Here is a 16,129-nt window from a genome sequence, read left to right as displayed (position 1 = left end):
TATAGTCTGCCTTTCTCACTGAGACTCGAGACGGATTACACACTGTGAGATTAGGTAAAGTTAAAGGTAGTCCCCTGTGCAAGCACCGAGTCATTACTGACCCATGGGGGGACATCACATCACAACATTTTCTTGGCAGACTTTTTGTTATGGGGTGGTTTGCCATTGCCTTCCCCAGTCATCTATACTTTACCCCCAGGAAACTGGGTACTCATTTTACCGACCTCAGAAGGATGGAAGGCTGAGTTAACCTTGAGCCAGCTACCTGAACTCGGCTTCTGCCAGGATCGAACTCAGGTCATGGGCAGAGCTTGGGCTGAAGCACTGCAGCTTACCACTCTGCACCACGGGGCTCCTTAGTGTGAGATTAGTACAGTCGATTTCAATGACATTTCTATAAACAATACCATAGGGTAAATAAGCACAATTTATAAAGACTTAGCATTAGTAAGAATCCATACAGCGTTGAAGAAATGTTGAAACAGAATATAAGCATTTCTAGGGCTAACATTAAATCACATGAAACACAAGTAGCTCATAGGAGCACATATTTAAGACAACAGGTAGTACATAAGGCAACATAGTGGTGAAGTCTATGGTCCTTAACTAATGTGAAGCATAAGAGCCCCTCCCTACAATACAAAAACCTTTTGGAATAATTCAGTTTTGCATCGTTTGCGGAAAGCTAGGAGAGTGTGGGCTCTCCTGACCTCCTCAGGCAGGCTGTTCCACAAGGGTAAGGGCCACCACAGAGAAAGGCCATTTACGGGCTGCTGTTGATTTCGCCCACGTGCAGGCTGGCACTTGTGGGAGACCCTGTTCAGATGAGCAAAGCTGCCGTGGAGGAACATGGGGAAGGAGGCGATCCCGTAGGTGTGCCGGGCCATGGCCGTGAAGAGCTTTGCATGTGATAACTAGTACCTCGAACTGAGCATGGTAGCTGATAGGTAGCCAATGGAGTGACCGCAGAATGGGGGTGATGTTCATGCTCCTGCTCACTCCTGATAGCAGTCGAGCCACAGCGTTTTGCACCAATTGGAGTCTTCTAGTTAGTTTAGATGGGAGACCTATGTATAGTGCATTACAGTAGTCAAGTCTTGATGTTACCATAGCATGAATCCAGGTGTCCAGGTCAGCCATGTCGAGGTAAGAAGCCATCTTCCAGGCTAGAGTGAGGTTGTAAATGGATTTTTGGATTTTCTGGTTGGACACTGGTTCCCCTCCTCTTCTATGGTTCTATTGGGCTTTCTTGGTTCAGTTTGCAGGGGAGTGGGACTTACTTAAGGTTTCCGTTTGCCTGGAAAGCCTTGGAAATTTTTTTCCCATAGGAAACAATGGAAAGCGGCTAAGACCCATGGTTAGTAAGACACCCGGTCCAGAAGCAAGCAGCTGTAAATTCTAAATAAATATAAGAATGGCAATTTTTAAAAATTCCCAGGAAAATGCAAAACAAGATAGGAACAAGAAGTTAGTTTAAGTGGAACCTCTTGAAGAATTACATTTATTAAAGAAACAATAATGCGAGAAAAGCTTGTTCAGCAAGGACAGGACTTTAAAAGATATATTTGGTTTTGTAATGCGTTGCCATCTGGTTACTTAGGATGGGAATAGGCTAAAACTTTGATTTATAACAGTAAAATACCGTCCAAAGACATTTTCCTGAAGACAGCTCTTTCTCTTTCACACATCCCCTACTGGAGCAGACCAAATATCCATCTAGTTCACTGTCCTGTTAAAATGTTTATCAGGGGCCACACAGATGTTTCTGAGAAGTACACGAATGAGCTTGAAGGAAACTAACCATTGGCTTGAGCTCCGGAACGTTCCAGAACTGCTTGTTTGCAGGCCCCACCTTTGGGTATGATTGGAGATACCGCCCCCTTCCCCAGTTCTCTAGTAAAAATAGTACACACTCCTCTGACCTTTGGGAGTCTAAAGCTCAAACGTCCTCAAATAGGCTAATAAAGTGATTCCTGAAAAGATACTCATGTTATCTCATTTCAGCAGCAAAATTGGCCTTCCTTTATGACGGATTTGAGGATTCCCGCCCTGGTGCCAACAACAAACATTAGACAGAGGTACTGGCTTTTAAAGCCAGAGGCTGAGCGGACAAGCAATTTAGATGACGTAATTATACTCCACAACCGTCTGCAGCCATAAGCGTTTTACAAGCCATATATATCGGTTGTCTGTCAGGCTTTGAATTGGGCCCAGAAACTATCACACCGCAGAACTGGATTATCTGTATAAAGCACAAGGCATAAAGGCGTTGCATAGTGGCTAGAGCATCTGACAAGGGTCTAAGAGACCCAAGTTCGAGTCCCCACTCTTCCGTGGAAGCTTGCTGGTGGTCACAACCTACCTCACAGGTTTATTGTGAGGATAACATGGAGGAGTGGAGTATGATGTAAGCCACTTTGGGTTGCCACGGGGGAGAAAGGCACGGTATAAATGGAGTAAAATAAAACAAAACAGGAGGTGGAGACAAGTCGCAGGGCTACAATTCTCTCTGTTTTGCCATAATTTATTTCAATTTTCCAAAGCATTCTCTTCGCTGCAAGAAAATCAGCACTTTTAACGCATTTTAGAAAATATTTATTATGAAAAATTCAACCTGTACAAATTTTAACTAGAACATTCTCAACACTGCAAGGTTTATTTTTAAAAATGCTAACACAGACTCAAATAAAAGACGTATCTTTTTTTTTAATTACAAAAGTAAAAGCTAAGAACATTTTTCTCAAGAAGCTACTTTATTGATATACATTTAATTGTGTCCAAGCTCAAAAAATATCGCCACCTTATCTTATACTTTTTTAAAAAAAAAAAACTGTGTTGCACCAGTTCCATCCAAATACATCTCTTGATGATGGTTTTATAAATTCCCTTTTTATGCATAAGTAAACTACTAAACTAGACTTCTGAAACATGCCCATTTTCACTGTACAGTAGCTTTGCCCCCAAGGGGGAAAAAAAAAAGAAACCTTAACACAATTTGATCGTTTTTTCTAACAACCAGCAAAAACACAGGGCTCTTCTATACATCATTACAAAAAAAAAAAATCTCTGTACAAACCCATCGTAGCTCAGGTATATTTCTGACTGAATAAAAACACTATTTGAGTCATCTTGGTACCAATGTGAAGGCAAACAATGAAGGAAAACACTTTTCTTAGTTTTTAAAAAAAGTCCATTCCACGAGTTCCCACCATGTAGGAATACTCGTTTTCTTCAGAGTATATAAAAAGGGCTTAGAGCTCAGAGCAGGTTGATCGTCGACTTGCGAAGTAGTGTCAATATTCTCACAATTGACATAAAACAAGATTTCTTCTGTGAAGTATTTAAGTCCTCCTTCCCCAATTTTCAGCTGTTGGTTAAAAAAAAAAGTTACTCCTGTATAACGACCACCTGAAATTGCTTCGAAATGGTACGATTGCTTCGAAAAACAGCAGTACATCTGTAAACATGATCACACCAAAGACGGAGGCGGCCCAGAGGGTGGCTGCAAGAGGGACAGAGGCAGCCATGGCGCCGGAATAAATTGCTTCACATTTCCTGCTCTCCCCCACCGACACCATCACACAACACAAGCTTCACAAAGCAACAGCGAAGCGTGCCGGCCGCCAGGGTTAAAGCCAAGGGTGCCAAGCTGGATCCATGCGGCAGAGGTTATCCAGGCTGTTGGCCGCGGCTACCAGAGTGCTGACTTTGCTCTCCCCTCCTTCGAACTGAGCCAGATTATGCAGCCGGGTCATGATGGCGGTTACGGCTTTTTGAACCAGTGAGACCAGCTGCTGGCTGTCCATGTTCTCCGGCTGCCCGGCAGCCGAGAGTGGGGAGGAAGTGTCTTCCTGAGTTTTCTTATGCCAGGCGATTATTTCATCTCGCAGCACCGTCTTCAGGATGCCATCGACCTGCGAAGGAGGAGGAAGATAATTACGTTTAACTAAGGAGGGGCCGTCAAGGGGATTAAGGGTTAAACAAAACTGTAATTTTTTTTAAAAAGTACACATTGGACCCTCCCCGCCACATAAATCTTTCTTTAGATGTTGGTAGGGGTGTGCAGCAAAAAAAATTGGTATTATTTGGATCCAGGTATCAGTAATACCATAAACAGGGCTCATTTCGAGGGGGAATGCACAGAAATGCAGTTCCGGCAGTTCCCCAAAGAGGTCACATGTCAGGAGGCCCCGCCACCTGACGCTTGGCCATTTTGGGCCCATTTCAGCCTGGATTAGGGCCGAAACGGTCCGGATCGAGCCTCTGATGGGTGGTGGATCACTCTCCCACTCAGCAGCGGCCTGATCCTGACCGTTTTGGACCCCTTTTTGGCCATTTTCAGCCCCTTTTTGCCATTTTGGGCCCAATTTCGGGCCTGAATGGCCAGGATTGGGCCCAAAACAACCAGGATAGGTGATGTCAGGGGGCGTGGCATATGCTAATGAACTATGCTAATTAGTTCCTCCAGCTCTTTTTCTACAAAATGACCCCTGACCATAAATATTCAGTATTACAGATGTCCAAATCCAAATAAACCAATATGGGTTATGGATCCAGTTTCATTCAAGAATACCAAACGTATTTGGCCATTATTCCCTATTCCGCTCCCTGCCGTCTGTATGCAGCCTGTCACTCAGTGGCTCAGAGCAGCCTCGAGGTAAGAGCTGCAGACGTCACCCTTTATCGCCGGTCCTCCTGTTCTCTCCCACCCCTGCAAAGAAGAAAGTTAACACAACACCACAGCATGCCGCCGTGGCAGCTTCATTTCTGATGCCTCTGTGTGGGCTTTTGCTTGTTTTTTCGGCACACCCAATTCTCTACTTTCCCTAACTGCTCTCTTTCATTCCAGCGGCAAGAGAACATTTTTTTTGGTGCTGCCTTTCTCGATTCTCTTCACAATATTGTGCCAAGCTCCAGGGAGTGTGCAGGCAGGGCTGGTGTTCCGTTTTGGTGGGGAGGGAGACTACCGCGTTGCGGCATGAATTTTATATAGTGAGCGTGCCATGGCAACGGCATAAAGTGTCCTGATGGTTTTCTACCTAAGTTAACTTTGGGAAGAGCGCTTGTCCCCATCTCTCCAACAAAGACTGGCAGAGGATGCAGGTGCAAGGTGTGCGCGCCCACTTCAGTTACTCCCAAAAGCCAGAGTCAGGCAACTGACGAGCAGCAAGTTGAACTTCAAGAAGACCAACGGCTCAGCTCTCCAGTGTGATGAGGGCCAGCAATGTCGTCCATATGGGAGAAGACACGCTCGCTCTGCGTGCTTGTTGGAGGGCACGAGAGGCGCCTCCAAGCCTTGAGAGAGGGGCCCGGCCAGACTGCCTTTTTGTTGGCCCAGCAGATCGGAGGACAGACGGTACACAAATCGCAGGGCTCTGAAAGGAAGTCCCTGACTATTTCCGCTGCTAAATCCTGGCTCACGTGCCTCACGTTCCCAGACAGCCTGAGCTCTTCCCCAATGGCCACTATCTCCATGGACATCTCAGGAGTGGCCGTGGGAGAACTCTGCGGAGAAGGGGAGGTACAGGGAACAGCAGAGCTCTACTCTACCCCTCTGCTGGCAGGGTGTCCTTCTCAGGCTGCGTACACTGTAGCCAACGAGAGAGCTCGTCCCTCAAGCTGGCGAGCTTCCTGGCCCTCCTGGCAATGCTGCCCTTGATGCTTAGGTCCCACAGGGTTGCCAACATGTACAACTCCTTCTTGGTGAGAGGTGACAGGTGGGACGGGATGCCCTTTTGCAGCCTTCTCACAAGCACATGCACAGCTGGAACCAGGTCTGCACATCTTACACATGGTACAGGAAGGAGGCCACCCTCCTCGGAAGTGACTGGATCAGAGGAATGGCTAGACCCAGAGTGGCCGTGTCAGAAGAGATCGTGACAGTGAAATCCTTCAAGGGCCGAAGGACCTCCACTGTCAGGGAGATGGTCAGCCAGCCCTCTTGGCTGCACTGACTCTCCTCCCTCCAAGCGTCGCTCTCGGAGAGGGAGGCCTGCTGCTCCAACCAACGCTCAAGCATGGCATGGGGAGACTTCCAGCGAGTGCTAATGTTGCAGATCAGGCGATGCCCTGGCACGCCTGCTAGACCTGCTCCTGGCACAGCTGGTGAGTAGATTTCACTCGGAGTGAGAAGCGACCTGTGATGCGCTGGCATCTCAGGATGAGACACCGGAACTCACAAGTCACAGCATCAGAAGAACTCTGACCCAAGGCATCCCCCCCTCCACAAGGTGAAATTTGTGGGCTGCGCAATAAATGCACTTGAGGCCCACTTATGCTGCCACTGCCTTGATGTTTGCGCCACCATCAGTCATCTATGGTGACATCCCTGCCTACCCTCTCCAGTTTCTCAATGGCAGCAGCGATGTTGTCCGCCTGATGCGGGTTGTCCCACCACCATCCAGAAGGTTGCCACCAGTGTGCAGTCAGCGACAGGTACACATGCTGCAACTGAGAGCATGTCCAGATGTCTGATGTGAAGTGCGCACTTCTCCCAACAGTAAAAATTCAAAATACAATTCCACCTCCAACAAGAAGAAAACTAAAAAATTACCACTGCCAAAAACTCTTTAAACACAGACAACAGTCAGTCAGCAAAGCAAAGCAGTCTTAAAACAGCTAAGGCGAAACACCTCTCCAAAAGTAAAAAACAATTTATGAAATATAAACTTTACTTATCAAAATACTGCCCCTTCTCTCCTTCCCCTCCCCATCCCCAACACCCCAAAACAGGAGGGGGAATGAGTCTAAGACTCCCAAACTAGGTGGTGGCCCTCCTCAGGCAACCTGGCAGTTCCTTCCTCCCTCATTCAGGTCTTCCTCCAGGTAGGCAGTGGTTAATCCAAAAGCCAGCCAGAGGGCAGGGCAGGCTCAGCAAGCACTCACAGCAATATCTCTGTCTCCAGAAATCTCCCACAAAATGGAGTCTGCTCTGAGCCAGGCCTGCTTTTTTTGTCCTTGCAGAATTTGAAAAAAGGCTCTCTCTTATCAAAGAATCCCTGATTGGCCAGACAACTTCAGCTCCTGCTACCACTGGTCACTCACTCACTCCCCGTCCCTCCAGCCTCACTCCCCCCTCCCCTGTGGGGAAAACGCCCAGGAAAGGGGGGGGGGAACAAGTTGGAAGCAGCCAGCCACTTTAAACCAGCTGGAGCAGCGTTTACTGGATATCCCAAATATATTCAGAAAAGTCAGCATTCAGATATTCTATTTTTATTTGGTATTGCTGGATAATGCCAAATTGGCATATAGCTGGCTATATACTCACACAGCCCTAGTGGCTGGTGCCTAACACAAGCCATGTTTATTAAATGCACACATTTATTTCTTTTATGAAGATTTATTTGATCTGTGAGTGCTTCCCTAAAGACTAGGCTGTGAATGACAGAGCTCTGCTGTTGGGACTCGGCTGCCGCCGCTGGTGGATTGTGATTCCTCACATTGAAAAGGGCTGTGGTCCTTATATTGGTTTGACTGTGTAACAAATCCTGAGGCAGTTTGCAATACAAACAAACAAAAGGCAGTGCACAATCAAAGCCACACAGTGAATGAGAAGCAGTGCAAGAGCAAGTGATATCCCGCCCGTCCCTGAGTTCCTGGCAATCTGGGTCTCTGCTTCCTCATAGCAGCCCAAGACAAGACCCAGGCGACCCACCTGCTCAGCCACTGATGGTGCTGCCCAAAAGCCCTGCCCTGATCTTCCTTAGGCACGAAGGCTAATCAGACCAGTGGCCCACATTTGGCTTATCTGCCCTGAATCCCCTAATTCTGCCACAGAATCTCTTCTACATTTGTAGAAGATTCCAGGGGCCATCCGGAGGTGTGCAGGCAGGTCAGGCCCACAGAGCTTCCTCACCACTCGGGGGGGGGGGGGGGGGTTGGTTGGCTGGCAAATATTTTATTGTTTTATTAACAAGAACAAAAGCCCAATAAAAAGGGAAGAGAGAAAAAAAGAAAGGGAAAACACAGAAAAAGAACAAAAAAATGTTAAAAACGAAAAAAATAATACTACCTATTTTATTTTCCATTTTTCTCTACAACACCTATCATATCTTTTACAAACAATGTAGTTATGGTTCCGATACCTCCAGAATTTACCTTTTCATTATTGCCCCCCTTCTATTTATTTTTCCCAAATTTATCTTCTTCTTAGAAATCAAATCTGCAAGTCATCAGTTTGGGGTTTTTTTCCATCTCACGCAGAAATTCACTAAGGGGTTTCCACTTAACCATAAAAATAGACAATGTTTTATCTCTGATCAAAGCTGTAAGTTTAGCCATCTCTGATAACCTCACCACACTTTGGAAGTGGCCAGCCACCATATTCCGCGCCCCGCCTCCCCCCCGGCTGTATCCTACAAGGGAAGAAAGGTGGGGGCAAGCTATAGGTTTAGGCTAGACAGAACAAAGAATGAAATCATCTCAGTTCCCAAGAACGATACATTTCGAGCCGGCCACAGCCGACCTTCAAGGACACTTGCTGGAGGCAGCGGGGAAAGAGAAAGTAAATATTTGCAAGATAACCTACTGCCTTAACATCAATAAGAAACTTCTCATGCCCTCAGAGGACCAGTACATAATACAGAATACATTCATGGCAGATATGCAGACAGGCATATATGGACGTTCCACTCCCAAGACCACACGTGCTGATTTCCCCTTCCTTGTCACAGAGACCCCGCCCTCATGAGCCAGCATCCAAGCCCAATTCCGGCTGTGGCTTTTCAGAGCATATAGGGGGGCTGTGTCGTGGGAAAGGAGACGCCAAACATCCCTTCTGCAAGCTCGCCACTATTTGCCGAACACACCCACAGTATCACACTGTACCTACCTTAAAGTTTGGCTGTGCAAAGCAGCGAGCAACCGCAATCATAGATGCGGTCAGGGGGCCGGAAACACCAATAGTGGTGAGGAATTCAGAAATATTGGGCGTGAGGCGGAACGGAACTGGCCGATTGGCATCTAGGTCCCCCGTTGCATCGTTAATGTCAAATCGGAAGTAGGCCACGTTCAGCTTGCCGGTATCCTATGGTTAAAATAAGGGAGGGAGAGAGACATACACAAAACTAAGTCTGGAAAGGGGGACGGAAATGTAGTATCAGGCACAGTTAAGTCTTCAGACGACGGGCTACTCCGGAGTATCTCTAGAAAGCATCCCTTGGATTCTAAGAGCGGGTTGAATGAACGGACGTTTCCCAACAACTCTTAACCTCTCACGTCCTTCCACATGGGCAAGGCCAGCACAGAAACAGGTTCTCAAGAATTTCAGATACGTCTGATTTCTGATTAGCTGACGTAGACAGGTGACAGACAAGAACATCCTGAGCCAAGGATTCGTCTCAAAATAATAAGCTCTTTTGTGTGCTGCACGGAGAGACCAGTGGAAAGAAATCTCTGTTCTGTGTCCCCCTGCACAGAAGTTCATTGTCTACTCTCAGTAAGCATCTGAAAAGGTAAGGGCTGTACAGCCCCAGATTCAAAAACAAAAGAGGGGCGCATCTTTTAATTTCAATAAAGCCTGACACATCTGGCATGACAAAAGTCATTTGGATGTTATCTGTTGTGTTTTACGCCCTTAACGGCAGGCCTAACTGCCAGTTCTGTTTACTGAGGGAGCATCTCTTTGAAAGTAATATTAACTGCACAGAATGTCCGGTCCAGAACAAGAATCCCCCCACCCCTGTAATATAATACTTGCCACGGCTGCTGCCATGACCAAAGCTTGGTTCACCCATACAGATACACTTGTTGGCTCACAAACAGGACTGTCAGGTTCCTGCTGCGGCAGAATGCCTCTTGCCCCCTCGTCAGTCCTTCCCCCACCACTCAGCTGAGCAGTGGAGGCTGAGCGGTACGGTAAGCAATGCTCTTAACTCTATGGTCGCATCGGAAGTGATGTCGCTACGTTGCCAGTGAGCCCCCTGGCCCCAACTGGTGAGTCTCCTGCTGGTTGCCAGCCTCATGTTTAATCTGGACACCACAGTGGGATTCACTGGAGGGTACAAGACCAACCGTGACTGGCCAAGGGAGAATGCTGTTTCATGTGACATTACAGAACTGGTGCCCTATTTGAGCTGCCTGACACGTCCAAGGCCTACTGTTGGGGCTTGAGTAATCAAGTGATCCGTGCACAACCCATGAGCCGGCTCCTTAAAGGCATACCTGCGCAATCTGCAGCATCTCTGGGTTGAGCCTGTTCAAGTGGAAGACAAATTCGGCAAAGCCAATCAACGCCAACTGAATGGTGAACATCTTTCGGAACGTCCAGTAATCAGTGGCGTTCGGGAAAGTGTGCAAAGCCCATTCCTTCAGCATGCTGCGTGGCACCATGTTGCCCTGAACCTCTTTCAGAATATCGCGGAGAACCTGAAAGGGAGAAGAACGTTATTAGGACAATTAACCTGCATGAGGCGGAGGGTGGGGGTTCCAACGGCGCTTTTACACCTGTAAATGATGTACTGGGCCAAATAGCTTCGCGCCCAAGTTAGGAGCATTATTTTCTGCAGGGAGTCAGTTCTGCATCCCAAGAGTTGTACCACTGAGACGTTGCTCCCGGAATCAAAGATCACAACGTAACATCAAAGAATGAATCCCTTAGACTATTCTTGAAACAACCCTAGCCTTTTCTACCAAGGTTGTACGGGCCAAAATGAGAGAGGCAAGTGAAACAACATCATGAAGAGAGACGGTGAACAGGTTTTCACGAGAATGGAGCTGGGATTATAAGAGCAAAAGGAGCTCCTCTCCCTTTTAATTAAACCGCCAATATCTAGTGTGACACCCTCACACCAAGGCTGATGAAGCCTCGGTGGCACTTTTAACAGGGCACTCCTGAAATCTTTATTCCTACTTTTCTGGGACCACTGCCATGTTCCTCACATGGATTTCAACCCCCCGGTGACCGTCTGATCTTTCCTGGTACTTAGTATGCTGCAGAGGCACTGCCATTAGTTTCGAGCATCTGTGTATTAATGTTACCACACATTCTGCAGCCAAGTTGTGGCGCGCATGTAAACATCTGCGAACTACCTCCATATTTAATTACTACAGCATGGCCTGGCCTAATTAATTAGAAAGAGAAATAAAGTTGGGACCCGCTCCAGTGCGCTCGAAAGGAATGATAATCACCCTTTGCTTAAATTAAATTACTCCGAGAGAACTAAATTTTCACACCTGGAAGGTAAGAGGCTCCAAAAAAAGCAAAACCCAAGAAAGGAAGGGGGGAAAGGAACTGATGTTCCAGGTCACTTAATTTTACTTTACGGCACATAAATGACTCATTGTTTAATGCAAGGCAAAACTTTCAGAACATCCACAGACCTGGAATTTCACGAGTTAAGTGGGGAAGAGAAGACAGCACCCTGGCTAACTCTGCGTCTTAAAGCTATTAAACTAACATCTTTTGCGAAGCGAAGAGCGATAATGGTACATTTAAGTCTTTTCCATACCACTTCAGGGGGATTCAAACTGCGTGTTAGCCTCCTGAAATTGCACCAACCCTCTTTTGACCAAAGTGGAGGTAATCTGCCTAGCAGAACACTGCCCTTATTCTTTAGGCTAGGTAAGGTAGCATTTATTTTATTACAGCCAAAGGCCATTATAATCAACCACAAAGAACTTAAAAACATAAATAATAAATACCGTTATTAAAATAACCAGATCTGTAAGTGCTTATCGTGTTAAAGCATTTCACCATTCAGATACAACTTATTTTCTTGGTTGCCAAGGCAAACAATGGAATGAGCAAGTCAGTATACGTAATTATTCTTTTTTCCCAAAGGAAGTGGATCAGAAGAAAATGGGAAGGAGGAACGCAGGACTCCCTGCATGCTCTAAAACTCAAGTACTGTCTGCTCTGACTGGAAGCAGCTCTCCAGGGTCTCAGGTCTTTCACAACACCTACTACCAGATCCTTTTAACTAGAGATACTGGGGATTGAACCTGGGACCTTCTGCATGCCGAGCAGATGCTCTACCACTGAGCCACAGCCCTCCCTTGGACTACTGGCTGGTAACTAGACATGAGCACGAATTGAACTCTGTTTGAACTCCTTCTGGCTTTCCTTCTGGCTTTAACCCTTCAAAGTACTTCCACAAGAGTCCCATTTTTGCCACTGTGAAGAGACAATGAAACAAAGGGGGAGACACATGCATCATGCCTTTCCCTGGGTGCAATCTCTCTGAAACTTGGGGGGTCTTCGGAGGACAGTGGGGACTATGTCCCCTGCAAATTTGGTGGGTATTGGACACTGGGAAGGTCAGTTTGTGGGGTGTTTAAAGGGCCCTGCCCCTTGCACGTGGCAGGAAAGGGCCCTTTAAACTATCAGCTGGCAGGTGGCAGAGGGGAATCTCCCCAGCCACCTGGCAGTTTAAAGGGATCTTTGAAGGGCCACGAACAATGAACATGCTTGTGAATAGGGTCATGTTCGTTACTGTCCATTGTTCGTGGATGGCAACGAACAACGAACAGCGTGTTTGGGGTTTTTTTTCCATTCGTGCCCATGTCTACTGGTAACTAGCATGGGGGAAGGAGCAGGACTCCCAAGCATGTTCTAAGCTCTCCAGAGGAAGAGTCTAGGGCATTCCAAAAAAGAAAAGAAAGATGGCATGAAAAATTAAAACGTGTCCTGTCAATCCCTGCATATCCCAAGCCAAAAGTCCCTTTGGTATGCCTGGATCTTTCATCTGAGATAGGATGTTCTCACCCTTTAACTCCAGCACAGCTCAAGACCAGCGGTGGAAGTAGGGTGATACGGCTTTCCAACTTTTAAGGAAGCAGCGGCGTGGAAGGACCAGCCAAGAAGCACAAGCAGCGCAGGTAGATCCGGAAGCCAGCACAGTGTCGAAGTCAGAGTGTTAGGCTAGGATCTGAGGGATTCCACGTTAGAATCCCCGCTCTGCCATGACTGACCCGGGGCCAACCACTCTCCTCCTAACCTACTTCACAAGATGTTTGTGAGGATAAAATGGAGGAGAGGAGAATGATGCAAGCTACTTTGTGTGCCCTGTGGGGGTACAAACGAAGTAAATCAGTAGCCATTGGAGACAGGGAGCTAAACTACCGAATAATAAAAATGAAGAAAAAGGAAGGGGGGGGGGTCTCTCAATGGGAAAGACAAGAACTGAAATGGAGAAGGAGGCTAAGCAAGAATGTTCCCCCAGTCTGCTGTTAACAGAGGGCTGTATTCTGCACAGCCCTTGCATTTGCAGAAGTATTTTCCTCAGGCAGGACTGTCCCCCGCCCCTGCCCCCAATACAAGAGGCCCTTATTCTCATATCAGCAGAAAGATTCTTTCTGCTGAAGGAAAATAGCAAAGAGTCCAGTAGCACCTTTAAGACTAACCAACTTTATGGTAGCATAAGCTTTTGAGAACCACAGCTCTCTTTGTCAGATGCAACTTTATTGTAGCATAAGCTTTTGAGAACCACAGCACTCTTTGTCAGATGCAACTTATGGTAGCATAAGCTTTCGAGAACCACAGCTCTTCGTCAGATGCAACTTTTTTGTAGCATAAGCTTTCGAGAACCACAGCTCTCTCCGTCAGATGCAACTTTATTGTAGCATAAGCTTTTGAGAACCACAGCTCTCTTCATCAGATGCAACTTTATGGTAGCTTAAGCTTTCAAGAACCACAGCTCTCTTCTTCAGATGCATCTGATGATGCATCTGACGAAGAGAGCTGTGGCTCTCGAAAGCTTATGCTACAATAAAGTTGGTTAGGCTTAAAGTTGCTACTGGACTCTTTGCTATTTTGCTACTGCAGACTAAGACGGCTAACTTCTCTGGATTTCTGCCGAACGAAAGCCCCTTCACTGGTGAGTCGTGTCTATAGGATCAACCCATGGTGAGTAAAAGATACTGGCATAGGTAGGTGCCCACAAAGTTTCCCCAGGGGCGTGCACATATGGGCGCCGCCACCACCTCCCACGCCGAAGCACCTGGCCCATTCTGAAACCCAGATGCGGGGCCTGTGTTGAGGGGCCACCAGGAACCCTTCCTGCTGTCCTTGAATAAAAGCTGCTGCGTCGTACACCCTGCCTTTTCATCTGGTCGTAATTATACCCTATTAATCATGCAAGGTGGAGAGGTAACGAGGTTCTTTTGAGGGTTCCTCTTTTTTTCCCAGAGGTTTGCCACAATATTAATGTGAGGCAGGTGCTCTCTCTTTCTCTCGGTCCTCCGGCAGTTGCTGCTTTGAAATATTATTTTGCTGATAAAAGAAGAAGGGGGGGGAGTGTGAGACGGATGTACCGAAGACAAGGCAAAGGAAGCAAAGGATGTTCGAGCAGCCCTTGGGAAAAAAGAGCATCTAGATGTATTAGCCAGAAATACCAATACCTGATGGCTGGCCTGGGTCCCTCGTGCTTGGACTGTGGCCAGCCTGTCATAGTAACGAGAAATGGGACTGTCGTGCTCAATCCCTTTTTTGGCGCAGCGTTGCTTGTAGATCTCCACGAGGGAGAGAGAGGAGGGATTGTCTTCTACCAAGCGCATCTGTGGAGAGACAGCCACGACCCGGGGGACTAGAAACAAGGTCGGGAAAGAGAGAATGGGGGTAAGAATCCAGGGGGGAGGGGGGAGAGAAGCAGAGAAAAAAACCCAGTTAATGTAAAATAAATATCAGGAATGTGGGCGAGACCCCACACGTTTGCCTCCTTTCCCAGGACCGCAACAGAGATCACCTTCGGATTCTCTCCACGGTCTTGTCCTACCCGGAGAGTCCCGTTAGGCTCCTCAATGCTACCAACCCCAGCTGTCCGAATGCCTCCCGTGCTCTCTTAACCCGCCCTGACCACTTTCTCTTCCTGTCTGTGAAATTCCACTCCCTTCGCCTACAAGTACCTGGTGCCCCCCCCTTTCCTTCACCCACCTCAAAACTTGTCTCCTCTCTGAAGCCTTTGGGCTAAATCCTTTCTTCTCACACCTAACTGTAACCAAGCTCTACTCGGCATAATCACCCTATGCGCCAGCTGCATCTATTAGTCTACCTTAACCGCAAACTCCTTTGAGGACACATGTTGAAAAGCAGCGCAGAAATCCAAAAAAGGAGAGAAGAAAAAATGTATTCACTCAAATTCATCCCTTCTCTCCCCATCCCGTTCATCTCTTGTCTTCCCCAGGGTCAAAAATTAGACCCAGTGATCCCCAATAGGGCACATCTCAGACACCTATCTGCCCACTTGAGCTTTTCCTGTGGTTTTGAGGAAGGTGGTTGGGCCCTTTTAAAAGCAGGGGCCTTTCGCCATTTTAGTTGCTCACCCATCAGCTGGGCAGGAGGGCCAGCCTGCCGCTCGCACGCTCCCCCCCCTCCCACTTATGGTGATAGCTATCAGTCTCTCTTACAGATCAAAGCCCCACAGGCCCAGTAAGTTTGGGGGACCCTGCATTAGACTGTAAGTTCTTTGGAGACAGGATCCTGTCTGAAGAAACTCCGAAGTGCCAGGCACATGGAAATAAAGGAGAACAGCACTGCAATACCCAAATCTGTATTTACAACAATTAGATCTTGCCATTCTTTCTGGAACTCCAGGTGGTGTACTCAAGAATTCTCCCCAAAGACCTGCTCTCCCATGTGCCTTCTCAATATACTTTGATTCCTGTTGCCTGAGAAGTTAAGAGCGATGGGTAAATTTGCCTGAAGATTATCAGCTCTCCAACACGGCCGAGATGGTTAACTGAAGTGTGTCAAGTGGCGTTTTTTGTTCCCCTTCAAGAGTCTTGCTAGAAAAGAGAACTCGCACACCAAAGCCCCACTTGGGCTGTTTTTGCTAGGTGCCAGGATTTTCACGGGGGAGGTATCACACTGAAGTGGATTCCGTCTCCCCTCCTGCTTTGCCAGCCCCAAACCCAGAGATCCGAGGTTTCTCCTTTGCTCTCCTTTCCCCAGTAGATGGGAAATGAGTTTTGTTCGGATATGAAAATCCACCACCTGCTGCCACGGCTGGTTCATCTGATTAAATCACAGAACAGCGTCTCTCTTTGCAATGCAAGAAAGCCAAGCCCTGGCTCAGAGCGACTGGAGGTTAAAGGAGAGCCACAACAATCAGAGAGAGAGCGAGGCAGGGGCTCTCAGCTGGGTCACTGGCTAATTCATGGGTGGCCAAGTTGCTCTTTGCTCAGTTTTATACCC

The 16,129-nt window shown here is 47.4% G+C and overlaps 1 protein-coding gene across 1 annotated transcript in view; it reads right to left on the bottom strand.

The window, feature by feature from the left end:
• Window positions 1-2,578: 2,578 nt before the first annotated feature.
• The window catches only part of TRRAP (transformation/transcription domain associated protein), a 138,656-nt gene continuing 125,105 nt past the window's right edge, over window positions 2,579-16,129 (bottom strand). Inside the window, exons 68-71 of the mRNA XM_054993020.1 lie at window positions 14,338-14,522; window positions 10,162-10,365; window positions 8,831-9,025; window positions 2,579-3,914 (exon numbers count right to left, since the gene is read on the bottom strand). Of these exons, the coding sequence (XP_054848995.1) occupies window positions 3,630-3,914; window positions 8,831-9,025; window positions 10,162-10,365; window positions 14,338-14,522 (869 nt within the window). The 3' untranslated portion in view covers window positions 2,579-3,629. The remainder of the gene's footprint in view (window positions 3,915-8,830; window positions 9,026-10,161; window positions 10,366-14,337; window positions 14,523-16,129) is intronic.

The sequence above is a fragment of the Eublepharis macularius genome, chromosome 12, assembly GCF_028583425.1.
Source record: "Eublepharis macularius isolate TG4126 chromosome 12, MPM_Emac_v1.0, whole genome shotgun sequence".
NCBI classification, from domain to species: Eukaryota; Metazoa; Chordata; class Lepidosauria; order Squamata; family Eublepharidae; genus Eublepharis; species Eublepharis macularius.
This window is presented reverse-complemented; position numbering and strand designations above follow the sequence as displayed.